The sequence below is a fragment of the Emys orbicularis genome, chromosome 3, assembly GCF_028017835.1.
Source record: "Emys orbicularis isolate rEmyOrb1 chromosome 3, rEmyOrb1.hap1, whole genome shotgun sequence".
Taxonomy (NCBI): Eukaryota; Metazoa; Chordata; order Testudines; family Emydidae; genus Emys; species Emys orbicularis.
The window spans coordinates 161,164,074-161,189,542 of NC_088685.1; the positions used below are offsets into that span (position 1 = coordinate 161,164,074).

At 46.9% G+C, this 25,469-nt stretch overlaps 1 protein-coding gene across 2 annotated transcripts in view; it reads left to right on the forward strand.

Annotated features, from left to right (window-relative positions):
* COQ8A (coenzyme Q8A) overlaps positions 1-25,469 on the forward strand; it is a 74,371-nt gene that overhangs the window by 40,261 nt on the left and 8,641 nt on the right. For both annotated transcript variants that reach the window (XM_065400684.1, XM_065400685.1), the window contains exons 6-10: positions 12,441-12,563; positions 17,930-18,015; positions 19,307-19,447; positions 22,828-22,909; positions 24,898-24,991. In XM_065400684.1, the coding sequence (XP_065256756.1) occupies positions 12,441-12,563; positions 17,930-18,015; positions 19,307-19,447; positions 22,828-22,909; positions 24,898-24,991 (526 nt within the window). The remainder of the gene's footprint in view (positions 1-12,440; positions 12,564-17,929; positions 18,016-19,306; positions 19,448-22,827; positions 22,910-24,897; positions 24,992-25,469) is intronic.

The window sequence follows — 25,469 nt, forward strand, 5'->3', positions numbered from 1 at the left end:
CTCCTGGAACTCCATGCTGAAGTTCAAGGAGCTTGTGCTTCCTGTGTCCAGGGAGGAGTTTGAGGCCCTTGTTGATGAGGGCAAGATGGTGGCACAGACCTCTTTACAGGCCTCACTGGACGCTGCAGACTCAACTGCGTGTACCTTGTCCTCGGGGATTGCCATGAGGCGCACCTCCTAGCTGCAAGCCTCTGGCCTGCCCCCGGAGGTTCAGCAGACGCTGCAGGACCTGCCCTTTGACGGGGAGAGCCTGTTCGTGGAGCAAACTGACTCTAGGCTGTATAGCCTTAAGGACTTGAGGGCGACCATGAAGTCCCTGGGTATGCACAGCCCAGCGGAAGCACTTCGAGCCCCAACAACCACAGCAGCGCTCCTACCCTCCTCGGCCGCAGCAGGACTTTTACAGGCGGCGGGGGCGGAATGGCAGGAGGAAGCCCTCCAACCCCCCCGTCTGGGCAAGGCCAGGGCCCGACCAAGCCATAGTCTGGATCCAAACAGGCCTTTTGAAGGGACGCCCGAGGACAGCGTACCGGACTTATCCCCGGATCCTTCCCCGCCCTTTTTGAATCGTTTATCCCACTTTCACCGTGCATGGTCCCAAATAACCTCGGACTGCTGGGTCCTTCGCACAGTGGAAGTGGGATACTCTCTCCAATTCTGTTGTTTCCCGCCCTCCCACTCCCCTTCCCCGTCTCTCTTCAGGGACCCGTCTCAGGAGCAATTCAGGAGGTTCAGGCGCTCCACGCCATGGGGGTGGTAGAGGAAGTCCCATCGGAACTAAGGGGCAAGCGGTTTTACTCTCGATATTTCCTAAGGCCAAAGGGGGTCTCTGGCCCATTCTGGACCTGCACAGGCTTAACAAGTTCATGGTAAAGTTGAAGTTCTGCATGGTCTCCCTGGGCACCATTATACCTTCCCTGGATCCTGGAGACGCCCTCGACATAGAATCATAGAATATCAGGGTTGGAAGGGACCTCAGGAGGTCATCTAGTCCCATCCCCTGCTCAAAGCAGGACCAATTCCCAACTAAATCATCCCATGAAGGACGCATACTTCCACATAGTGATTTTTCTGGCGCACAGGCGCTTCCTGCGCTTTGTGGTCAACCGTGAACATTACCAGTTTACGGCCCTTCCATTCAGCCTTTCCACAGCCCCCCAAGTGTTCACCAAGTGTATGTCGGTTGTTGCTGCCTTCCTCCATCGACGGTGGGTGCAGGTGTATCCCTACCTCGACTGGTTGCTTCGGGGCCGCACCAGAGAGCAGGTGCAATTCCATCTCCGCCTGGTCAGGTATACGTTCCAGCGGCTGGGTCTCCTCAATGTAGCGAAGTCGACCCTGGAACCAACCCAGAGGATAGAGTTCATCGGGGCGGTCCTGGACTCAGTTCAGGCGCAGGCCCTCCTACCGAACTCCCGTTTCCAACCTATCGTGGGCATCATTCGAGGCCTTCAGCGATTCCCGACCTCGACAGCTTGAGTCTCCGTGGCCACTTGACTTCATGTATGTACATGACCCGGCACACCAGGCTCCGGCTCCAGCCACTACAAGCATGGCACGCCTCGGACTACCGCTCGGGGTGCAACAGCCTAAATTTGGTGGTCGCTGTCCCGGAGTGGGTCCTCGCCACCCTCCGCTGGTGGCTCGACCCCCGAGTGGTGTGCTAGGGAGGCCCCTTCCACAGCCCCCAGCCTTCCTTGTCCCTGGTCACGGATGCGTCAGCTATGGGGGGGGGCGCGCACATCTGGGGAACCTTCAGACTCTGGGCCTGCGGTCTCAGTCTGAGCTATCCCTCCATATCAACGTCAGGTCTGCTGATGGCGGTGCGCCTTGCTTGCCAAGCCTTCCAGGTGCAACTGTGCAGTCGTTGTGTGGCAGTTCTCACAGACAACACCACAGCCATGTTCTACATCAACAAGCAAGGGGGAGAGGGGCCCATTCCTCCCCTCTCTGCCAGGAAGCCATTCAGATGTGGGAATTCTGCATAGCCCGCTCCATTCATCTGGTTGCGTCCTTTCTTTCTGGGCTCCAGAACGCACTGGTGGACCACCTCAGCAGGTCCTTCCACTCGCACGAGTGGTCTCTCTGGAGGCTGCTATTGCTGGCAGATAATTTGATCTGGGGCGGGGACAGGAAGAGTGATGCAATAAGAAACTGAGAGCAAATGAGTAGATGGGGACTAAGCTGTAAAGGTTCTTGAAGATAGCAAACAAGAAGCTTGTATTTGTGTGGTGCAGAGGGAGCCAGTGCAGAGATTGAAAGAAGCAATAACCTGGTCAGAACAGGCCAGGATGAGGTTAGCAGTAATATTTTTGAACTGAGTGGGGCAAAGTGAGTGTGAGGAAGTCAGAGATAAGGTTTCAGTAAAAATTGGAAATGAGGACCAGGGTCCATGCTAGTGTTGTGGGCAGTGAAGAGGCCAGATATTTAAAGGTGTACCAGAGGAAGACGATGAGATTTAGAAATGGCCTAGATGTGCACATCTGGAGAGAGGATAGTATCAAAGATTATTAGACTTAGAACTCAGTGCCTCCCCACAGCCCTTCTGAAAGCTTGTTTATATGGATCCTCCATATGTCCTAAACGAGCATCCTGTAGTATGACACTGTCTCATGGAGTTGAATCTCTTCATCCCCAACCTCAGCACTGTCTGCCTCTTAAAGTGATAGAATTGGAAAGTAAACATCTGATCACATGGGGCAGGGAGGTGAGGGTGAAGAGGGGAAGGCTTCCACAACCAGGTTTGATTTGTTTGTTCTTGTGCAGCACTGGCAGTTTCAATAAGGTAGACTTCTTATCAAGGGCAGTTGGCTACTGGCTGTCACATGGAAACCACCCACATGCTAGCTGGATTCTGCATGGCTCTAGAAGGAATTATTTTGTACAGGGGATCTACAAACTAATACAGCAGCCTGATGGCCTCTAAGCAGTTAAACAAATTCATATTCCTTATCTGATTTTGTGGCATGTTTAAGGAGTTTAAAGCAGGTCAGAGATCCATGGTAACAAAACTTTCTTTGGACTTCTCTCCCAGTTCTTCCATTTTAATATTAAAAATGTAAGAGAAATGCCATGTTCTTGTTTTGCCATAAATAGCTCTTCTGTTTGCCTTACCTTGGTGTCTGGCTAACCATCTGTCACTGAGGTGAAGGTTACAGAGTAAGTTAGATAAGGGAAATGCTTCTAACCATTGCAGGCTTTGTGCAGTGGGTCACCCCTGGGGTCATATCGTAAGCTCGCTCCCACAATATCTGATCCTTACCTGACCCCAAAGGTGGATCAGATACAGAGACTGTCAGAAAGGAGAGGTGGTGGGGGGAGATGAGGACAGAGTTTGCAGGCCCTTTTATTCTGGGTCCATTGTTTAACTTCCCTTGCTCAGTCTAATTGAGGTGCTTTGAAACTCCCCATGAGGATGGCCAGGATTGTCACTGTGTGGGGATAAATACCAATTCTACCATGTGCCTTGTTAGGGGACCTCTGATATTCTTCTATTATAGTCTCTCCCTTTCTAAGCTTAATGAGACAACATGGAACTCCACTCTATTGCCTCCAAAGTTTTCCTGACCTCCCTCTCAAGCAGCCCATGAAGTTAGTCACAAGTAGAATCCAGGTTCAGAGGATTGACTCCCTTGTCATTGTATTTTACTCTCGTGTTGGAGGGGGGAGGGCAAAAAAGTCCTTTTTTGTTAGGCTGCTGCTTCTGCTTTTCCTTCCAGAGCCTGGCTGTTACTCCGGTTGAGAGGCAGTTTGCTCTCTCTGTGCAGTGAGGGGTTGTGAAATTGATAACATGGAGGTGCAGCCAGAGAGACTTCTGATTGCAGTGCACACAGAGCAATAGCAATTACTTGCATCTTGCACAACTGCAGCCACGATAAACATGGCATCATTTCAGACCCTGCATCTTTTCCAGCTAGTGCCTGATTCCAATGTTATTGATGCTGATCATATGCTACATAGATGCCTTCTTTTGAAGAGTGTTCAGATAACCACAGTGATGGGGGGTGAGAGGGCTTGTAAGCATTGACACGAGGAGTTTCTGCAGTAGCATTTGCCCAAAGCCACATCTAAGAAACCGAGACCAGATAGTTGCCCACGGAGCTGTGGCCATTTCTTGTGATGCATTCAATTGTCTCTACTTTGGCTTTTAAACAGACTTGATCACTTCTTAAACAGACTTGATCACTTTCAGATATTGCCATTTCTGGTTAGGAAGGGGAGGTGTGTGTGTGTGGTGTTTTTTTTTTTTTGCAAACCACACCCTCCTGAACCAAAGGGAGGAAACTGTACTCTTTGAGGGGTGGAATCCAGTGCAGTGTTTGTGCTGGCACCTGGAGGAATTCCACTGAAGCCAGGGCATGGCTAACTGCAGCTTAGTCTCCACAGAGACATCACTGATGTAGATTGCCTAGGAGCTGCACATTAATCAGCACGTACACTAGCCTTACCCCGTCTGGCAAGTGCTGCTGATCTTTGGTTCTGTTATCTGGCTGCAAGCCATGAGGTAGAGCAGGTGTCATGAACTACTTTGTCTTTGGGCCTTGTACCAGCATATCACAGGGCCGAATCAAGTACAAAGTGTACTAAATGCTTCACATAGCCTAGATGCTGGGGCATTCAGCACCTAATGGTCTGGTTTGGGGTTGGGTGGGAATGATGGGGGTGGAGCAGTGACTTTCATCCCCGTTTCAGGTGGCTCAGTCTAGGCTTTGTCCATCATGACAAGATTCTCTTGTATCTGAGACTCTTGGCAACTCCTTGTTTCTGGAAAATCAGCACAAGCTTCTGAAGCTTGTATGAATTGGTGCGGAGGGAAATGTATCTCTTATAGCAGGAGAGGCTGCATAGAGACACATCAATATGGCACACAATGCTGTGCTGTTACAAAGGCCTGGATTTATCTTCCACTCCAGTACTACTGAATGCATCTGCTATGCTATCAGTGTGTTGGGTACAATGGGCAACCTCTCACTACTATATTGTTCTTACTGTGATTGACTGTAGTGACATCAGTATGGTGCTGTAAATGCTTCTTTCCCAGTGTAAATCTCTTTCTGTCCTGCTAGGAGGCACTTGCTGCTCTGCCTGGCATACCCAATATGTTCTGACCTCCTACTTAACCCTCTCTCTGCTGGTTTCCTCTTAAACTTCTTAACTGGTAGAATAAGCACAGGAAATGAAGCCAAAGTGCTCCTAGTTCAGAGGCTTTGCTTTGAAGTGCATATTTAAATCTGTGAGGGCTCTGTGTGTTTTCATTTTAATATTCCCCCGATATTGCTATGCTGGTTGGACCTAGGAGGATGTTGATGAGTGTTGAGATTGAATCCCTGTCCAGTCAGCTGATGCTACAGTGTGATGATGGGCCAATCTCTTGGAGACAGAGTGGACAGGCTATAGCAAATTTCCCCATGGTATGGTGGTCACTTTCCATCTGTAAATCTCTCATTGCATCCTCTCCTGCTTTCCTCTCTATAGAAAGGTTTTAAAAAAACAAACAAACAAAAAACATGACAAATCAAAAACCAAAGCCTCATGCAAAGTCCTGAGAGTCCTTGCTCTGTGGAAGCAACATCTGTCTGCAAGGGTTAGTTTTTGGTTGCTCTGACCTACATTGCACACTGGCACTATCTGGAATATATGTGAACAAGCTTGGCTTGGCTTGGCTTGCAGAATCCTTGAAGGCTTTTGCTTGCAGCACTCCACACCTTGTCTGTCAAGTTGCTCATATGTGCTGTGAGATGGAGACTATCTCCAGCTTTAACTGAGGAGGGATTGCACTGCTGTTTGTTTATATTTTTCTCCTTGCCAGGTACCTGCTAGCTGGGCACTTGCCAAAGTGAAAACATAAACATTGCAGAATTATGAAACTTGCTGGAGATAATGAGCTTTGAACCTGTTCCTTAAAATGAGAAGGGGAAGGGATTTTTTTAAAAGAGAAATTGATACATTTCTGCAGCGTGAAGAAACTGCACTTGAGGGTTTTGTTTTGTTTTTTACAAAACTCTTCTTGTATTACTTGTAAATTCTAAATGCACAGTCCGTAGCCTGTTCTGTAGTTTGAGCCAAGTACTGATAGTTGTGAGGGTGTCTTAAGCAGGCCTTGATGGAAAATGCAGTGATAGAATAAGGTGGCGATACTTAGTGAGTAGGGCATTTGGACCAGGCATCCGAAGATCTGGGTTTTACTCTTGGCTCTTCCATAGATCTGCTGTGTGACTTTCAGGAAGTCCTTTCACCTTTCTGTTCCTCTTTCTCCTTTTGCCCTGTGTGTCTTGTCTTCCAGGCATTGACTGTCTCCCACTGTGTCGACAGTACGCAGTGAAATGGGACCTCAATCCTGGTTGTGCCTCTAGGCACAACTATAATGTAAATGATTAATGATCAGAAAAGTGACTCTAAAATGTCTCCATACCTGTTTTCTCTGATTCCAGGTCAGAGGCCAGTACTGCTTGGGCTAAAGATCTTGCCACCCGCCAGTCTGTTTCCTTTTTTATATTCATATCTTGCTATGTTCCCACCACTAGTAACCCTGTCCATTTACTCCATGTGTTTGGGTCACACATGATCTCTGCCCCCATTCTGATTGATTTAGTTCAGTGGTTCTCAACCTATTTCCATTGTGGGCCTCATCCAGTACTACTTGTATGGCCCAGAGGATGTCCTATGGGCTGCAACTCTGTGCTGATTGGGACGCAAGCGGCCTGCAGTCCGCAAGTTGAGAACACTGATTTAGGAGCTGTGCTAACCTCTTTAGCTGAGCTGTACTCTCTATTTTTTCACACCCTTATCTGTTCTTGGTTTCTTAGCCCTTCTTCCCTGTTCCATCTCTCACATTCTCCTCAAACCCTTTCTTTCTGTGTGTGTGTTGTAGGTTAGGATGTGTAGGGTCTGGGGACTCGGCAAAGGAGTCACTTTTTCCCTCGAACCGTGAACTTGTGCTGACAAAGGCACTATCTGCCTCCTGATGTCCATACTGATGCTCTCCACTGCTGAAACCCTAGCTATAGCAGTAGACAGTGAGGGGCTCCAGGCTTTAATGCTGCAATCCCTTTAACTTTAAGGGAACCACTTTATAAATAAAATCTTGGCTCTTCTAAAAAGGGAATAACATTGTTATTTCCAGTATGGAGCATGGACGCGTTTCACTGTCTTTATCAAGCTAGCAAATTAAAAATAGCCCCTTGGGTCACCGCTGACCTTCGCAGTAGTCTCGCTATCGCTGCACAGTGTGTGTATTATTTAGAATGTGTATTTAAAGCACAAGGCTGACATAGGTGTTGGAACAAAGTTTTCAGGAATAAAAAAAATGAAATCCCGCCTCCAGACAAATACCCTCCATTGCTGGCAAAGGAGACCTTGTCTTCAAGGTCAATTTTAACTTTATTAACGGTTTAATATTACAATGGTGCCTTCATTGTACTAGGTGTTGGGCAAACAAAGAGCCTATTGTGGCTCTCTGCCTAAAAGACTAGCATCAGCTTTTCTCAGGTAGTCAGTGGTGAGCTGAACTTTGTCTCTAGAAATGCCCTCCTCCTTAAAATGGAGGGAATGATAGCATAGCTAAGTTCTAGGCTGTGTCCCCATGTCCCAAAGCTGATGCAAAGCAGACAGTCCTCAAAAAAACCCAAAACACTCTGTGCAGTGACTTGTTCTGGGGGAACAGTCTGATTTAAAAATGGATAACAATTTAATTGTAAGGAAAAAATCAGCAGTGATCGGTTGGGGTGCGTCAAGACTGAGAGCAGTTATGCAGCTGAGACCAACTTAAATTTGGAGGAGGCTGTGCTAATTCTGGGGTTGGAATGGTGGTTTTAGAGTTCTTGGGCACTCCGTGTTGTCTTCCTGTCTCTGCCCCAGACTTTCCTCTGCATTTTCCCATCTATGAAACAAGGGTGAAGATGCTCACAATCTTTGACATGCTTTGAGATCTAGAGATGAAAAGCTGTGTATAAGAGTAAAGGGTTATTTCTGTCATCGAGAAGAGCTAGCCTACCTCTACCATTTTGCCTATGTATGAACTGAACTGGCTTGAGGGGTGTATTCCATGAAATTTATTCAGTCATCCCTTTAAGCCTGTTTTTTTCCCTTTTGTTGTGCCAGTGATTCCCTTTCACCTACTGTTCACATAAACTACCTCCCTTTTTCAAGTCACCTTCTGGGCTATGTCCATTTTTAGCACAGTGCATAAACAGGCAACACTTCATTGCTAATGACAAGACTGACTTACGTTCAGGTTAGTGTTTGTGTGGTTTTTATTTGTTGGGGAGAAACGTGCCAGGAGGAAATGATGGAGTGCTATTGTTGGGGATTTTTCTTTCTCTGATAAGGTTGTTTTTAAGCTACTAGGGTTTATTAGCTTCTTGGAACTACCTTAATCATTAACTGTTTTCTTAGCCTGCTATATGCAGAAGGGTGTGTGTGTGTGTGTGTGTGTGTGTGTGTGTGAGAGAGAGATAGGAAAGGGTGAGATTCAGACAGACACAGGGATAATTCAGTTTTCATGGCTCAATTGTATTTTGAGCCACTTGTGTGCTGGATTATTTACCTTCCTACCCTCATGGCTGATGATTTAGAAAAGCTTTCTGGCAGGGACAGTCAAAAGCCAGTGATCTTTGGGAGGTGAAGGGAACGGGGAGATATTTCAAATTTGTTCGAAAGCAGATTTAAAAAAACTTCAAAACTAATCTAAATCCTGTTGGATTGGGCAGGTCCAGGAGACCCTGCTGTCTTTCAGGAGAGACTCCTTGAAACCAGGATCCTGAGCAATGTTCGCTTCTAACTCTTCCTGTGCATGCGACAAATGACTGCATAAGCCCCAATTTAAACCTGAGCCTGGTTTCTGCCCCTCCCCCACTCTATTCTCTTTCCTGTTCAATCTGCTCCTCTAGTCACTCCTTTCATTCCGTGTCCTCCACACATGCACCCTCCCACACTCTTACTCTGTTGGGGCGGGGGGCTGAAGAAGTCCCTGCCTCCTTAGCTGGCAACACCAGAAACAGCCAATGGAAGTGGGAGCTGCAGAGTCCAGAAGAGGGCAGTGCCAGGCACCTTCCATGAGCATGTTGCCTGCCAACATTATGCACCGCGTAAGGGGAATTCTGATCCTGACCACTTGTGCCTTTGTCTTCAGCAGCCACTCTTTGTGGGCCTTAGGCATGTTGACCAGGGCTATGTGAAGGAAAGTAGCTGACTCTGGTTGTGCAAGTGCCTGTGCATTTGGATAGCAGGTGCAGGTTTGAGACCCAGTTCTAGCTTCTTCTAAACTGGACACTCCAGTGAAAAAGTTCGTACCAAACCACATTAACTCAGCAGAGTTCATTATGGGACAGCCAAACGTGTCTGGATCTCACCTCTCCTCCAGCAAGCCTGGGTTCCCTCCTCCATCTAGTTACCTTTGCTCAGCACTGGGGGAAAAGCCTCTCACCTGCTGTCATTACATAGTACCCTGAGTACGTTGTACTCCGTTTTGGCTTCAGCAGCTGGTAAGTCTGTTTTCTCCCTCTTCTCTCCCACCATTGTGCTCATGTAATCCCTTCCTGTCCAAAATTGGTGTGGTGGTGTGTTCACATTCTATGTGCAGTCAGTGTTGTCTAAACAAACAACTCATCCTCAGGGAGGAGAGGCAGTGACATGCACAGAGCTTTTGTAGCTCTGTGCACAGCCCTATGTTACAAACTTGACTTGCAGTGCTTCACTATAACAAACCTGCCTGTGGCTTGGCTGTAGGAGATTTGAGTGGTAGGTTACCCTTTGATCCTTGTGGGCACAGTCCATCACACTGACAGGTGGCTGTGCTCTCATGGAAGTAGACAAGTTTGGCCGGAGCCATTGCAGACCCTGTGTTCCCGGTCTCGATGTCCTAGACAGAGCTGCTCCTTCTTAGCATCTTTTGGTCTCTGGAAGGAAACTTGGGGACTGTGACTTGAGCCTTTAAGCCACTATCTCCCCCTCCTTCTCCCCTCCCCCCTTTAAAGGAGGAGTGTTCTCATGGTTTGTAGCAACTAGTTGTAATGAACTGAAGGCTTGTCACAGGTGCCTGTAGGAACTAGCAGGTGAGCCTGTACAGTAGCAGGTTTTGCCTACACTGTGGGGGAGGTGAATAATGTTGACATTGGGCCTAATCCTACATGCTTTAATACTGGTGTAATTGTGAGAGTAAGACCAGCAGGATTTGGCTTATCTGTAGAGGAATGGGTCTTAAATTCAGACAGAACAGTGAGGTCTTAACCAGCTTGAGCTGTTGCTCTGTTTAAAAAGCATAGTAGAAGTGACAGAAATTAAAGCTCGAGTCCCCAGTTGGGGGATGGCTAAGCTGGCCCCCACAAGTAAATGGGTAAAGGAACTGGCACCATAGTGGCTGGAAGACATTCCTCCTCCTAAATCATTCTGGTGTCCAGCAGCCCAGGAATGGAGGAATACGTCTCCAATAGAATAAAATGCATGTTGTAGAGTGAATCAAATGAATTCAAGAATTTTGGAGTCTTAAAATAAAAAGCAGCTTGGGGTGAAAAGTAGGTGGAACTGAAACATCCTGCAGAGTCACAAATACCTGGAATGATAGCAGGCAGCTGACTAAGGAACCCTTTGCAGTGAACATCACTGAGTGAGTGACCCCAATAACAGCACCTTAACCAAACCCCACAGAGCTGAAATTGAGATGCAGTTTTTCTTAGTTGAAAGGAAGTTAAAGCTGCAAGTATGTACATATTGTCATCCCTTGCAAATTACTTGATCATATAGGGTGGGGACAGACTTTGTTCTGCTGTTGTATCTGATGCATAATTGGATGAGCTTGCACGGGCATTTTGTTCTAACTTGGTCTAGATCCCAAATGAAGAGAAAAGGTTGACAGTCTCTGCTGTTCACTAATCCTAGCGGATGCCAACTGTGTCTCTGCTCTGTTCAGGATGGCAATATCAGGGGGAGGTGTGCTGGTGAGGGTGCAGGTGGATTGGCACAGCTTTGTGGTGTGGCCTTCGCCTGTGTCATAAAGCACCACTGGACTTTTAACAAGGCCCATATTTGCCTTTGCGCACTTGTACCCTGTGATGTTTTGGAATCACCCAGACCAGTAACGGGTTCTGTCACCGCCTGCCTTGTAACTTTGGGTGCCTTAATGCTGTGCTGCTGTGGCTCAGCCCTGACTCCAGTAGCCAGCCTACAAGTACAAGGTCTCACCCTGGCTTCCGCCAGCTCAGTTACTCCTTGCAGGCTGCCCCCAACACTCCTTCCAGTCCCAAGTCTCCCCAAATCCACTTACCCCAAGTTCTTAACTACCAGACACTTGGACTTTCCCCCCTCTGGTTTGTCACCCCTGAAGGTGTGAAAACAGCTCCTGGTTATCAGTTCACTTTGCCGTGCACACTCCATGCAGTTTGCACGCTGGAGACCAGCTGGGGGTAAAAACAAAGTTTTATTTAATAGAAAAATCACAGGTTTGAAGATTAAATAAGGGAGAGCATATGCAAGTTACACAGAAAAGAAACCTAAAGATGCAACCTCAGGCTTTATACTTTCAAATTAAACATTCTCTTTTCTAATATAAATTACCTATTGTCTTTGAACAGTTTCCCTGCATGCCCTTCGTTATAGAAACAACAAGGAGTTTGGTGGCACCTTAAAGACTAACAGATGACTCCAGACTCCTTGTTGTTCTTGTAGATACAGACTAACACGGCTACCCCCTGATACTTTGTTATAGAGGGATTCAGGAACAGTTCTCTGCTTAGAAGCTGCTCCTCGGTTTCTGGATACAAAATCTCACAAGCCTGATCTTTTAAAATATTTTTTTTGTCTTGGCATGGTGACTCCTGGTTATTCAGAGTGAGGGGAATTCCAGTTTGTCTTTGTCTTTCCATTAACATTAACGGTTAACCATTATCTTTTTCTGGGCTGGACAATGGAGGGGTACTTGAAGTTGGTTTCGTGTAAACAACTGGCTGGGCTTAGGTTACCCCTCCCTGCCTGATTCCTTCACCACCTTGTTGTGAGATAGTTGCACCACAGTTAGTTACAGTTTCCTTTATATATTTACATGCATACATTCATAACCATAACTGTATAATCTCATAATGACCAGCAAGCTCAAAGCATTACAGGCTTTCATAAAAGACTGTACTTGACATATTTTTATATACAATACCATTGTATACAACCAGTTGATACAATTGCTTACTTTTGGGGGTTCAGACCCCCTGTTCTCCCCTTGGGGTGTCTGGACCCTGTCTGTCACACGTGCCTCAAAGCTGCCTCTCTATGGTGTTCTGGGAATGGCCTTATGCTGGATGGCAGATAAATAGGTATGTTGATTTCTTGAGAGAAGGGGGTGTAGGGTAAAATAGGATGATGTGAGGTCATGTGAGGATGGGGTGAGGTCACTGTTGGCAAAGTCCATCACACTGGGATCCATAAAGCATTTTAATCTCTCTTCCCGTCCTCAGGAAATAAAGCAGTTATGGATTCCAGCCCCTTTCTGTCGGAGGCCAATGCAGAAAGAATTGTGAGAACTCTGTGCAAAGTGCGGGGAGCTGCACTGAAGCTAGGACAGATGTTGAGCATTCAAGGTAAGTAATGGGTCTCTGGTGCTTCTCAGCTTTTATTTAGTGACACTCACCTGGAGCAATCCACTTTACTGTACACAGAGGGCAGGAAGGATGTGAAGTCATTGCTAATAAGAGACACTGGACATCAAGATCGATTAACAAGCCAGCAGCACAGCAAACGGTCCTCAGTCAGTCAAATGGCTTCCAGTGAATGGTGACAGGTTAACTGAGCAGTTTCCTCATAGGAGAATGAAGATTACAAAATTGCACAATTGACTGATTAGTTCAGTTCCCTGTGGTTTCCTGAAATGGCAGGGAATGTGGGTGTCGGACCCTTCTCTGTACACACATCCATTCTCCTCCCACAATGTTTATACTGTACACGTGAATTGAGACCCATATAGACTGCCAGACTCCAGTATACCTGAAGCCTAGTTAGCCCTTCTGCAATTGGCCTGAAATAAGATGGCCCTATACCATGAGATTGAGTGAAAGCAAAAATCAAATCCTGAAACTTAACACAAGTGTTAAAGACTGAGTTTGGTCAAATTGAACAAGTAAACCTCCCAGCCAGACGGAGAAGGCAGGTGAGAGCAGAGTCCTGCAATCAACACAAGCCTTTAAAGTACGCCTCCAAACTCTTGCACTGTGAAAAGGTACAGATTGTGCTATCTAGTGCAGTGATGGTGTGTGTAGTTCTCCCTGGCTTGTTCACATGGTTCACTGGCCTGTGAACTCTCCTGGTGGCGAGAGACTGCTACCGATGGTAACCCCAAACGTAGTTGGGTGTAGCAGGGAAATCTGAATTCCCATCTTGGCAAGAGTGATTGAAAAGTGAATGTTCCACCACCTGGCTAATGCTGTGTCTGGGAAACGGTCTTCGTTTTGCTGCAGGGGTGGGTGTGTGTGACCTCATTTAACTTCTCTCCATGTACCAAATGCCTGATGCCCTCCTCCAAACCCTTTATTTTGCTCTGTATCTTCCTGCATATTCACATGTACATCTGCTATATTGAAGCTGCCTTTGTAGTTGTAGTTCTGGCTGACTGGATTGGTAATGAAGCCACAGAAGCTTTCACCATGAGATCAGTTTCTCGGAACATATTCTGTTCAAAATCTGTCTCAGAGCAGTACTGACAAGCAAAGGGGTTGTCTTGTTGGTTGTTCTCAGCTAGAAGAACTGTTTCCTTAGGGTTAAAATGTGGAAAAGTGGGAACTGGATTGGTGGGACAATAGAATCTTTCATTTTCTGTTTACCAGTCAGTTTAGATTGTAGACTGTGCTCAGATCACCTCTGAGGGCTGTACTTGGGGAGAAGAATTGATAGTAGTGGGTTCTTTAATTTTGCAGACAAAGGCATAATGACATCTGTGGCTGGAGGTTAAAGGTAGACGAATTCAAACTAGCAATAAGGTCTACATTTTAAGTGCAGGTAATTAAACATTGGAAGAGCTTTCCTAGGGAATCGGACAGTTCTGTCACTTGATGTTTTATTTGGACAGATCCACAGTTGTAGCAGCTTTGGTTTAAATTGACAGCAGTGCCTAAAATGCTTAGCTTGCTATCTTAATATCAGTTTTAAAAATATCAGTAATAATGTTCCTTTTAAAGGTATTTTAACTGGTATTTACTCCCTCTATGCTGTAAAGGCAACGCCTGAAGCTGAATGAGTGGTGCCTGTATGTTAATTCTCAGTAGTGACAAAACAAAGCTCAGAAAAAATGAAACAGATGATTCAGTTTAAACCTCTAGAATCTTTTTCCCCAAGGGGAAAGGCTCTGAGTTAACTGAAATGAATCAGTTAAAATCAGCTGGAAACAAAATTCAGGATGTCCTTTTGACTGAATAAACTGGAGAGATACTGATTGCTCCTAATATGGAGCCACTCGGCTGGTCAGTTTTATGCTGCAGCTTGAACTTTGCAGATGTTGACTTGCAAATTTGGTTCCCAAGAGCGAGCTAGATACTTTGCATGACTAGTAATATAGCAAGACCAAGGTCACTTCCCCAAAGAGCTCCCAATCTATAGAGCCAAAACAACAAAAAGATGATGTGGTTACTCAGTGAGGTCATGGGCAATTCCAGAGTGCTGAATTACATGTTGTGTTTGTATTAAATAGCTGACTTGCTTGTGAAAGAATTAGTGTTAGGAGAGATTTGAACAGAAAGGGTGATGGCTTGGGGAAGGTTCTGGGGAACAAGGCTACCTGCAGTCAGAGAAGGGAGCCCTGTGCTGCAGTGTCCTTGCATCTTTCAGGTGGTGGCCTGAAGAGGAGCTCTGTGTAGCTCAAAAGCTTGTCTCTTACCAACAGAAGTTGGTCCAATAAAAGCTATTATCTCACTTACCTTGTCTCTCTACAGGTTCCTTCTCAGTTGGGCTTTTAAAAAACAAACAAAAGGGCGAAGACATTGCTAACAAAGCCAGCTGAGAGGTGGCGGTTCCTCCTGGGCTTTTCCTTTGCCTGACCTTTACCTTCCAGAAAGGCCTGGGGAGATTTTAAAGGGCCTCTGAAGAGAGCACAGGCTGACAGGGGAGACAAGTGGTGCTAAACAGAATCTATTTTTATAGAGTGGCTCATTCTGAGCTCTTATCTGCAGCAGTTGATTCAGTTTTACAGGCTGCCATCTGTTTTCAGTTGCCTCACCCTCAGGAAACACACTACCTTGCTTCTGTGCTCTGTTGCCCAACAAAGCCAGATGTGTGGAGAGGTGCCGGGATGGAACTGGAGTAAGGAATGGTATCTTCCTCCTCAACCTCTGCTCTAGTGCATTTTTCAGGGAGAACTCTTCAGCCCTTCACCTTGTGTAGCCAGTGATCCAAATGTCCAGAGTTGAGTGAGCCTTGATTCAGTGCATAGTCCTGAAGCCAGATTACTTGCCGGAGGGGATACGCTTAAAATACTTTGTATGTTAGAATGAGTTGCAATGGTCAAGTGCTTAGTCATTGGTCTGTGTCCACTCTGAAATCATGGGGACAAGGGAGGACAGGTGCTGACTTCTGGATCTGAGGAGCAGAAGCACTCTGGATTTTCTTTCTCTTTCCTGCCTTCTAATATGAGAGTAAAACATTTACTAGTTGACTTAATTATTGTCTTTAATACTTGTAGGCAGTGTAGTTGTAGCCATATCTGTTGCAGGAGAGCTCAAAAGCTTGTCTCACCGACAGAAGCTGGTCCAATAAAAGATATTACCTCATCCACCTTGTCTTTCTAATATTTATAGACCTTCAGGCATTTTAATGGTAGGTTTTCTCCCCCTCACCTCTTGTATGGAGTGGTTGCTATATTGTTATTCTGGGGGAAGATAGGGCTGCAGTAACTTTGTTGCTGACAGTGGTAGCAAAATGGAGGTGCCACCATCCTGTGATGGATCTGATTCTGGGGTTGGCTGCTGAGACATCAGAGCTAGTGCAATTCCTGCCACTTTGTGGTCTGGCAAGGTCACATGTATGGGCTACTCTGCCTTTTTCCCTTGGTTTGTTTGTTTTTCCAGGAAAGCATTGGGTATCCCCAGGAGAATAACTTGCATTTGGTGTGTCTTGGTATACCACACTTGTTTAAATCTCCTGGCCCTGGTTTTAGAAGTTGGCTGAGTTAGCAGGAACTGTTAGATTGGGGTGCGTGTGCACATGTGTTAATGAGCACCTTGGGACCACATTCACCACAAGTGCATGCATTGAAGTCAGTGAGATTGCAGCTGCTTCTGCCAGGGGTGAATTTGTCTTCCAGCCTGTATTGCTGGATTTTACAATTGCCTTGTTTAGCTTCTGGACAATCTCATCAGTTCACCACTTAGCGACTTAGCCTTGTTCAGCAGCACATTTGTTGACGTTGTAACATGGTCCTTTTCCCTGCAGTATTGCTGACTTCACTGCTGGCACTGTATTGCTCTGCAGTCATATCTGAGCTGGCATCTTTGTTGGCTGGTTCTGATAGCACCATGCTGCTACCACAAGACAGTGGCTATTAAGCATCCTCAACTAGAACATATTTATAAATGTACAAAATTCTTTGCATTTTTTGGACATAAGTAATGATTATAAAACTAATGAACTAAAAGTACCTGTTTCATATCCAGCTCCCTCCAGGCATCATACAGCTGCTGGGAACAGTGTCAGTTGTATGATGAACCACTGTTCTCTTACTGCATGGACATCTCAGGAGATGTAGGGATTATTTGGTTCAACATCTGATAAAGTGTGTGTCTTGTCTCTGAAGTACCTTTCTTCCCCCAAGAGAGTGCACTCTTAAGTGACAGATGGAATCTCATGTTCTCAGCCAAAATTTGGTGCTTGGGGTGTGACTGGGTATTAATCTTTCGTATCACACAATCCTGTAGAGAAGTCTCAATCAGCCAGAATTAAGCTTGTACACATTGTGGTATAGTGACTGTATCAGTATACAAATGCTGTGCTAATTTTGGACATGTGGGGGACAGACCTGTGCAGTACATTGTGTGTTTTGTGTTAAATGCCATTTCATTGTTTTGTATTTATCCCTAACTACCACAATTCTTAGTGAGGTGCAGCACCACAAATAATTCCTCCCCGCATTCCTGTAGCAGCAGGATTGCCATAGAACATGCTGATGTTTCATCAGCATCTTCGTGAACAAAGCAGACTAACATTGGAAAACCAATAGTAGAATATAGTGTGTGTCAAGAGATTTTATTCTTACAAGTGTTTATGCTTCAGTTTGTGACTGTGATGGGGGAGGGGGTGTGGAAAAGTACAGAACTGATCAGTTTCTTTGTTGCAGCCATGTTCATAGAATCATAGAATATCAGGGGGTTGGAAGGGACCTCAGGAGGTTATCTAGTCCAACCCCCTCCTCAAAGCAGGACCAATCCCCAGACAGATTTTTTGCCCCAGATCCTTAAATGGACCCCTCAAGGATTGAACTCACAACCCTGGGTTTAGCAGGCCAATGCTCAAACCACTGAGCTATCCCTCTCCAGTGCTGCAGCACAGTCATGGGTCACTCTGTTCTGGTCTGGAGGGATGGGGACAAAATGCAAGCTGTGTTGCCCCAGCTCTTCTGTCCCCAACCACCCTTTGCTCCTGCCACTTCTCTTGCCCCAGGATTTGTGCAGGTGTCTTTTGTACTGGTTACCCAACTTCCCAAATGTAATGCTCTGTGTGGGGGAGTATTGGTATTTTTTTCAGCGTTGGGAAGAATTTTGAATCATAATGCTGACAGTGTAATCTTGGACTTGGCTTCTGTACCTAGCAGTACACCTGAAGAGTTGTAATTGACAAGAGAGGGCTTTGGGGTACAGAGACCTAATGGGTCCATATGCACATTAGTCATTAGAAGCATGTTTATAAGTGAGAGTTTCTGTGAGTGTAGTTTGCTCTTTCTAACCAGCTTGTACTTTCCTCCTGGCAGATAACGCCTTCATCAACCCTCATCTCCAGAAGATTTTTGAGCGTGTACGTCAGAGTGCAGACTTCATGCCAATAAAGCAAATGATGGTGAGGAATATTCTGTCCTACTTAACAGGGGGAGAGGGTGTAGGAGTATGAATAAACACACCCTGTGACTCGCCCCGGGTGAAGGCAGGGGCTGGTATTTTTAGAGTACTCTTTCAGTAAATATTTTGACTTTTATAAGACATGGGTGCAGCTAGTGGAGCTGAAGGTTTTACAAAACTTGATTAAGCGAGCTTTTCTTTCCCAGTAACTTAAACCCATCCACAGGAAATTCAGTACTGTGCTGAGTATTCTTTGTATTAGTGCTGGGACCCACCACCCCCAAAGCTAGGCTGGCATAACGGGGGCTGTTTATGTACATTACATTTTCCATTTGTTATGCTTTTTTTCTTTACTTCTTTTTCCAGCCTCTCCTAAGCAGGAGTGGGTGAAATTGCCGAAAGCACCTAAGTCCCATTTTCAAAAGTGACTCAGACACTTAGGTGTCTCAGCCCCATGGAAAGTCAGTGGTTGAAAGTTGAGACGGTCAATATGGCAAAATGAAGATTTTAGCTTATAACTTTTCACGGTGAAATTTCACCCGCTTTCAAGCAGGGTCAAAATGAAGCACATGAGTTTTTTGCCATCCTTGATTTTTGTTTTGTTTTTGTTTTAAACTATAAAGATCAGTAAAGGGGATTGGGGCAGATTAACCCATGAGAATTGTTTGTTCCCCATAAGACTCTGACCCAAGTAAGCTTCCACACGTGTTTGGAGTGGAAAGTGAAATAACAGGTTGACAGTCTATCAAAATGCTGTTAAGAGCAGATTACAAGTACTATTCTATATCCTGCACCTCCCTAGAGCGGTTTTCTGCCATATGCCTGGGTTGCTCTTGTTCAGACTGGCAGCATGGCAGAAAAGATGAATAATGATGATAAAGAAGGAATATCCCCTTGCCCTCTTCTCCCCCTCCCCCCTCTTTTTCTGGAAGATGGTGAAAAACAAGAAGATAAAAGGCCTTGATACCCTGATGATAACCAACTCCTTCTGTAGCTGTGTGTTTTTGTTTTAAGATCTTGGTCCTCTACTGCATTGCATGTCTCTGTAGATTGAGCAAGACTGTGCCTGTTTGGCTTGAGCTTGAATTTTACTGAATTTATTTGGGGATAGGCTGTGTTATATCTCTGGCTAGATTTGCAATGGCTACAAAGGGAAGATGATCTAGAAAGCATGGGGGCTTTCAGACTGAGGCTCTCTGGACCTTGCCAGGCATCTCAGAGGAACTAGGTGGTTTCCATCGGCTCAGATCCTAGCTTTCCTTTATCCTGATTTTTTTTCTGTCTCTCTCTAGAAAACTTTGAACGACGACCTTGGTCCCAACTGGAGGGATAAACTGGAGTACTTTGAAGAGCGTCCCTTTGCTGCCGCTTCCATTGGCCAGGTTCACCTGGCACGCTTGAAGAATGGTAAAGAAGTTGCCATGAAGATCCAGGTGGGTTTGCAGTTTCTCTTGGTTCTAAGATGGGCACCATGAACTCCTGTTTAGGCCCTAAATCCCCTCCAGCTCCATTCCCCTCTACACAGATGTATCACATTTACTATAGAAAGAGGGGTTTGAAGTGTTGTATGAATAACATGCATGCCCAGGGCTGTGTTAATTAGGTGCAAGCACTTTTGCGCCACTGCGCGAGTGCAGGATTTATGTTGTCCACATATTTCTTTGCTTCCCCACAGAAAAAATGACTTCCTAGGGGAGGCAAAGGGAAGCCACAAGAGCGGTCGCTTGCTCCTCCCCGGCAGCCCAAAGTAGCCAGCGGAGATGTAAACCAGCGTGCTGGGCGGGTGTGCAAGCGAGTGAATATGAGAGAGACTGTCCCTCTGTCTTGCTATTGTAGTGCACCTGGTGTGGAGAGACTCTGTCCCCTCAGGCAAAGCATAATGTAGTAGCCTGCCTGCTTGGTGGTTCCCATTGGGAACAATTCACTAACAACATTCTTAGTGAATTCCCGCAGGAGCATAAAACAGGTGTAAAAGTTTTAAGGCTCCTTTACATTGCCAGAGTGGTGTAAAGGAGCCTTATTGTAAATGACAGTGTGGCCATATAAATGCTTATGGTGCTTTAGTGATTAGAACTGGTCTAAATTTTTGGACTGAAAATTTTTCCTATCAAAATGTGGTTTGGTAGCTGTTTACTGTTGACCTTCCTGAAGACAGTCAGTAGCCAATATAAATTGAGTTTGATTCCCCAGCCGTCATTTGCTCTTCAGTTGCCTCTTATGTAATACTGAACATATGGCTGTGTATATTTGTTGACTAATAACTAGAAATAAAGGGTCAATACTAGCTACATTACTATTAGACAAAGGGGGTTTGGGGATTTCCTCAAATGTTCCCCACTCCCATTCTCCATCCATTGTATTGTAGTTTAAATAAATTACCAAAATAATTGAAACTGGCATGATTGTTGTGGTGTTTTGACTAATAAAATATGCAGAATTTTGCAGAATTTTAATTTTTTGGTGCAGAATTCCCCCAGGAGTAAAGCACAGAGCATTGGAAGGACGGGTTTCAGGGTTTAAACCAGTCTCTAGCTATTAGGGATTAGGATGAGATCTTCATAAGGGACAGACTAGCTCACTTCCGTCTGTTGTGGGTTTTTTTGTACCTTCCTCGGAGGAATGTGGTTCTGGCTGTTGTCAGACAGAATACTGGATTAGTGGACCATGGGTCTGATCTGGAATGATAGTTCGTATGCTCCTAATAGCATATAGGACAATTGAAGAATAGATCAGAATTCACCTTTAGGTGACTTTCCCCGTGAAAATAGTCCTCCTCACTAGTTGCCCAGTGGCTGTTTTAAAAATCTTTGACTTGTTGTGGCAGCCTGGTTGTGAGTCAGATTTGATATGACAGGCACTCAGCCACGTCGCAGCTCTCATGCATTTGAACAGTGTCTGTCAGAAAAATACATGACATTGTTTATCTATGCACAATAAAACTGTCAGTAATTAAAACAGTCAACAGGGGCAACACAAACTGTGTGTGTGTTCAAACTAGTTTCAATGTTAACACAGATTTGGTGCTTCTAATATAAACGAATTCTGTTGTTGGAAGCACTGGCTTTCAGTGTCATACATTTGTAATCTAGATCAGTGGTTTTCAAACTTCAGGTCGCAACCCAGTACTGGGTCGCGGAATGCAAGGCACTGGGTCGCCTTGCTCAGCACCCAGGGACCCTGGCGGTTGGCCAGTAAAAACTAGTAGTCCCTACCTGTTTTGACACCGTGGTGTGCCCCGGAAGCGGCCAGCAGCAGGTCCAGCTCCTAGGCAGGGGGGCCATGGGGCTCCACGTGCTGCCCCTGCCCCGAGCACGGCTCCGCACTCCCATTGGCTGGTTCCCAGCCCATGGGAGCTGGGGGGGGTGGTGCCTGTGGGCAAGAGCCATGTGGAACCGCTTTGGCGCCTCCGCCTAGGAGCCGGACCTGCTGCTGGCTGGTTCCTTGGGCGCAGCACCAGGAAAGACAGGAAAGCTGCCTCTGCACTCCAGCTGCGCCACTCATCGCCGGAGGTAAGCCTATGCCCCAATCCCCTACCCCAGCCCTGAGCCCCCCCTCCTGTACCACAAACCCCTCATCCCTGGCCCCACCCCAGAGCCTGCACCCCCAGCCCAGAGCCCTGACCCCCTCCCACACCGCAACCTTGTTCCCGGCCCCACCCCTGCACCCCAGCCCTCTGCCTGAGCCTTCTCACACCTCAAACCCCTCATCCCCAGCCAGAGCCCTCATCCCCCCACACCCCAACCCTCTGCCCTAGCCCCTCCCACACCCCCCAGCCAGAGCCCTCAACCCCCTGCCCCAGCCTTGAGCCCCTCCCACACCCCAATCCCCTCATCCCCAGCTCTGTTGGGTCGTGGGCATCAACAATTTTCTTCAACTGGGTCGCCAGAAAAAAAGTTTGAAAACCACTGATCTAGATGAGCTAAATGTCCTGTTGATACAGATCTTAAGCCATGTGTGCAAGTCTTGATGCTTCCCTCTGTGATCTATGTCTCCACCTGAGTTGGTTGTTTGTGGGCTCCTTTTGTAAGCAGGGGATATTTTGTGGATACTGGCTGGTTTAGAGGATTGGTGATGTGACCTAGAGCCTTTCATTTCTAGGGCATCTGTTTGAATTCAGGCCAAGTTAATAGTGATGGAAGGTTACCATCATGGTGTCAGTTCAACTCCCAGTTGACAGGTGTTCAAATCACAAAAAACAGTGTAGAATTGGCTCCCTTCTTGACAGTCCTGTGTAGAGAAGTGAAGTATTGAACAGGTGAGGAAACTGATCCAACCTCTTGCCAGTTCAGGGTTGGAGCACATCAGCATGCAGGGCAGGTTACGCTTACCCTGCTGCTCTCCATGCAGTTCTGTTCTGTGGATAAACAACGGGCTTCAGTCTCCAGCGCAGTCAATCTGCTGTGTCTCAGCAGTGATAGTGAAGTGAGAGTCTGGTATCTCATGGGCATTTATTTCTCTTGGGATCCCTACTTCAGAAAATCATAACCGGTCATTTTTCTTGCAGGGAGATTAGGGTAGAATCTAACATCCCTCTAAGGGGTTGGTTCTGTGTGTTGCCCATCGTCATATGTCTGAGCACCTTCCAGGTAATAGATTTACATAGTGAGGTCCATAGTGGACTTCTTAATCATTGAGTCTTCTCTCTTCTGGTGTTATAGGAAGCTCTGCTTGGGTGTATTTTTGAGGTGGGAGGTATTGGTGGCTATTGTAAGTGATATTCTGGTTATGGTAGTGAGTCCTGCAGTAGCCTAAAGGTGCCCTAACCCTGGAATGGTCTGTTTTCACTGATGTCCTTGCCCTTCTTCCCCTGCAGTATCCTGGTGTAGCCCAGAGCATCAATAGTGATGTTAGCAATCTGATGACCGTCCTGAGCATGAGCAACGTTCTCCCAGAAGGTAAAGTAACCGGCATGCTGGCTGAAGCCTCCCAGGATAGAAACATCCTGCAGGGTCCTGTGAGGCAAGGTTGGGAGGAGGAGGGATGGTTCAGACATCTACTAGTACCTCTCCTTGGTTACATAGCCACCTCCTTAACAATCAGCATCTGTGCTGGGCCTCTTTGCATCACCTCTCCCCACCACCTGTTCAGTGCTGCACCATCATAAACATAATGGATCTTGGGCTGCTCCAGACCCATGTCTCCTCATTGTGGTTGGCACAGCTAAGATCTTAGTCATGCAGGCCTACGGTTTAGAGCCCTGCAACCTGACCCAAACTCAGTGGGACCCAACTACAAATGCCAACTACAAAGGTCTGGGTCAGGTGGGAAAAGAACCGGGAGTGTTTGGGCTTGGGTTGGCTCTCCTCCTCCTGTCTGTGGGGAGGTGTCACAGTGCGAATGCAGAGCAGCAGAAGGCGGTGGATGTCAGGAGCAGAGCATGCATCTGCTGTTGCTCTGACCTCACAAACGAGGCAGTGGCAGTGACTCAGATTCACAGGGGAAGGGTTGGGTTGGTTTGAAAAACGACTCAACCTGGTCGAGTCCGTGGCGTGGCTAAAAACTAGGTCTGAGCAGACCTCTAGGATAGTGACCCCAAAAAAAAGACTGAGCTGACCTTTACGTCACTTTCTTCCAGCATCCTAAACTGATTGTGAGTGGGAACAAACTCTTCATTTAAGGGGGTGACCTTCCTAGGTCCCTTATGCCAAAAACAGGCCCTGTGGAGCCCTTCGGAAACCTAGTGCTCCCACAATCAGAGCCTTAGCCAAAGAGGCAGATCATGTAAAAGAGAACGTTCCATCGAGCTCTTTCTGGGTGGGCCATGGCATGTGATACTCATAGTCTCTGGACACAGATTTTTCATTCTCCAGAGAAACTGCTGATCTAGACTAGGCAGCAGCAGCACCTGGGAGGAGGACTCCTTGTGGAAATGCTGCGCGCTCCAGAAGAGAGCGCTGCACGCCCATGTGCAACAGGCATGAGTCATTTCACTAGCATAAGCACAGGGAACTCTCTCTCTGCCCAGCTTTCCTGGTGTGGCGTCTGTGCCTGATGGGTGTGTTGCCATTAACGCTTCGATAATCAAATACCTATTTGGCTGGGGAGCCCCATGTAGAAACCGTCCCGTGGAGGGGCGGGGGTGTCTGGGTCAGGGGTGGGATGTGTGCTCAATAGGGAGTGTACAAGGCCACCCCTTTCTCTGCCTGTTTGTGCAGAGGGGACCTACTGGGACTCTTGCCTGGCTTGAGCAGTGCCTGAGAGAACTTGCTTCTGGTGACTTCCTGCACCGGTGTGTGCACAGCGTGGACATTGGCTTATGGAGTGTCTCTTTAATGCCTATTTGCCATCACAAATCCCAGTGTTCAGCAAAATCCATTCTCTTCTTCGTGTCCTACAACTGTACTCATTCCCCGCTCTCTCCAGCTATGGAGGTGAAGATGGCAGGGAAGAAAACAACCATGGTCAGACCCTTCCCCTGACCTGAAATACAAATGTGTAATCCCTGACAAGGGCATATGTATTTCTTCCCCCACCCCCACTGTTGCAGTAGTTGGAGAGCTGGGTGGGATTCTGTACATGCTGCCACTAAGTGTATTGGAAAGGGTTGCTGCTGAGTGAGAGGAATTATCCCATCTGGCACCTGGGGAATGGGGTCCTGCATATGTGGCCCCCAGGACAATCCCAGCCCTCGCTGGCCTGGTGAACACAAGTTGCTTTTTCGGATCAGAGACTGAGGAATGAGAGTGAACCAAACTTGGTCACTGTGATTAAGCATGGAATCAGAAATGTGAGCCACCTGGGGAGGCTGCGTTGCCTTGGCTCCAAGCTGTTTGCCTTGCAAGTTCTCTTCTCCGCCAGTGGCTTGCTCCTTATTGAACCACTAAGCATTTCCTATGCCTGATACTGCCTAAAGATCATCTTCCTTCTGCAATTCTGTTTCTAGGTCTGTTTCATGAGCACATGATTGAAGTTTTGAGCAGAGAATTGGCCATGGAGTGTGATTACAAGAGAGAAGCTGCCTGTGCTAAGAAATTCAAGTGCGTTCACAGTGGTGCCCTCTGACGCTTCTCCCCTTGGTGCATGATATTGGGAGGAGGGGCCCCGTTATTTAACTCCTGGTGCTAGGGCTTCTGCAGTGGCCTTGACTCCCAGAAGTTCTTGGGTGTGCATGCCCCAGGGGCAGGAGATGTGTGGGCATAGGGGGGGAAAGGGTAGTTCTTTAAAACTGCAGGTGTGTAAAATGCTCCCAGTCATCCCCAGTGTAGCTCCCTGCTTTTGGAACTGGTTTTGTTGGTTGGACACCCAGTGGTGTCCAGCCAGGAGTAAGGCAGAGCAGATGCAGGGCACAATTGATGAAACTGCCTGTTTGGCCACTGGGGAGGGGTCCTGCCAGCTGCTGAGGCAGGACTGAATTGATTTTTTGCCTGCTGGGCACTCTTGGCCTGGTGGTAGAAACGCACTCGTATTCTTTGACACTGTAAATGCCTCCCTTCAGACTTCTCAGCCCATTCAGGT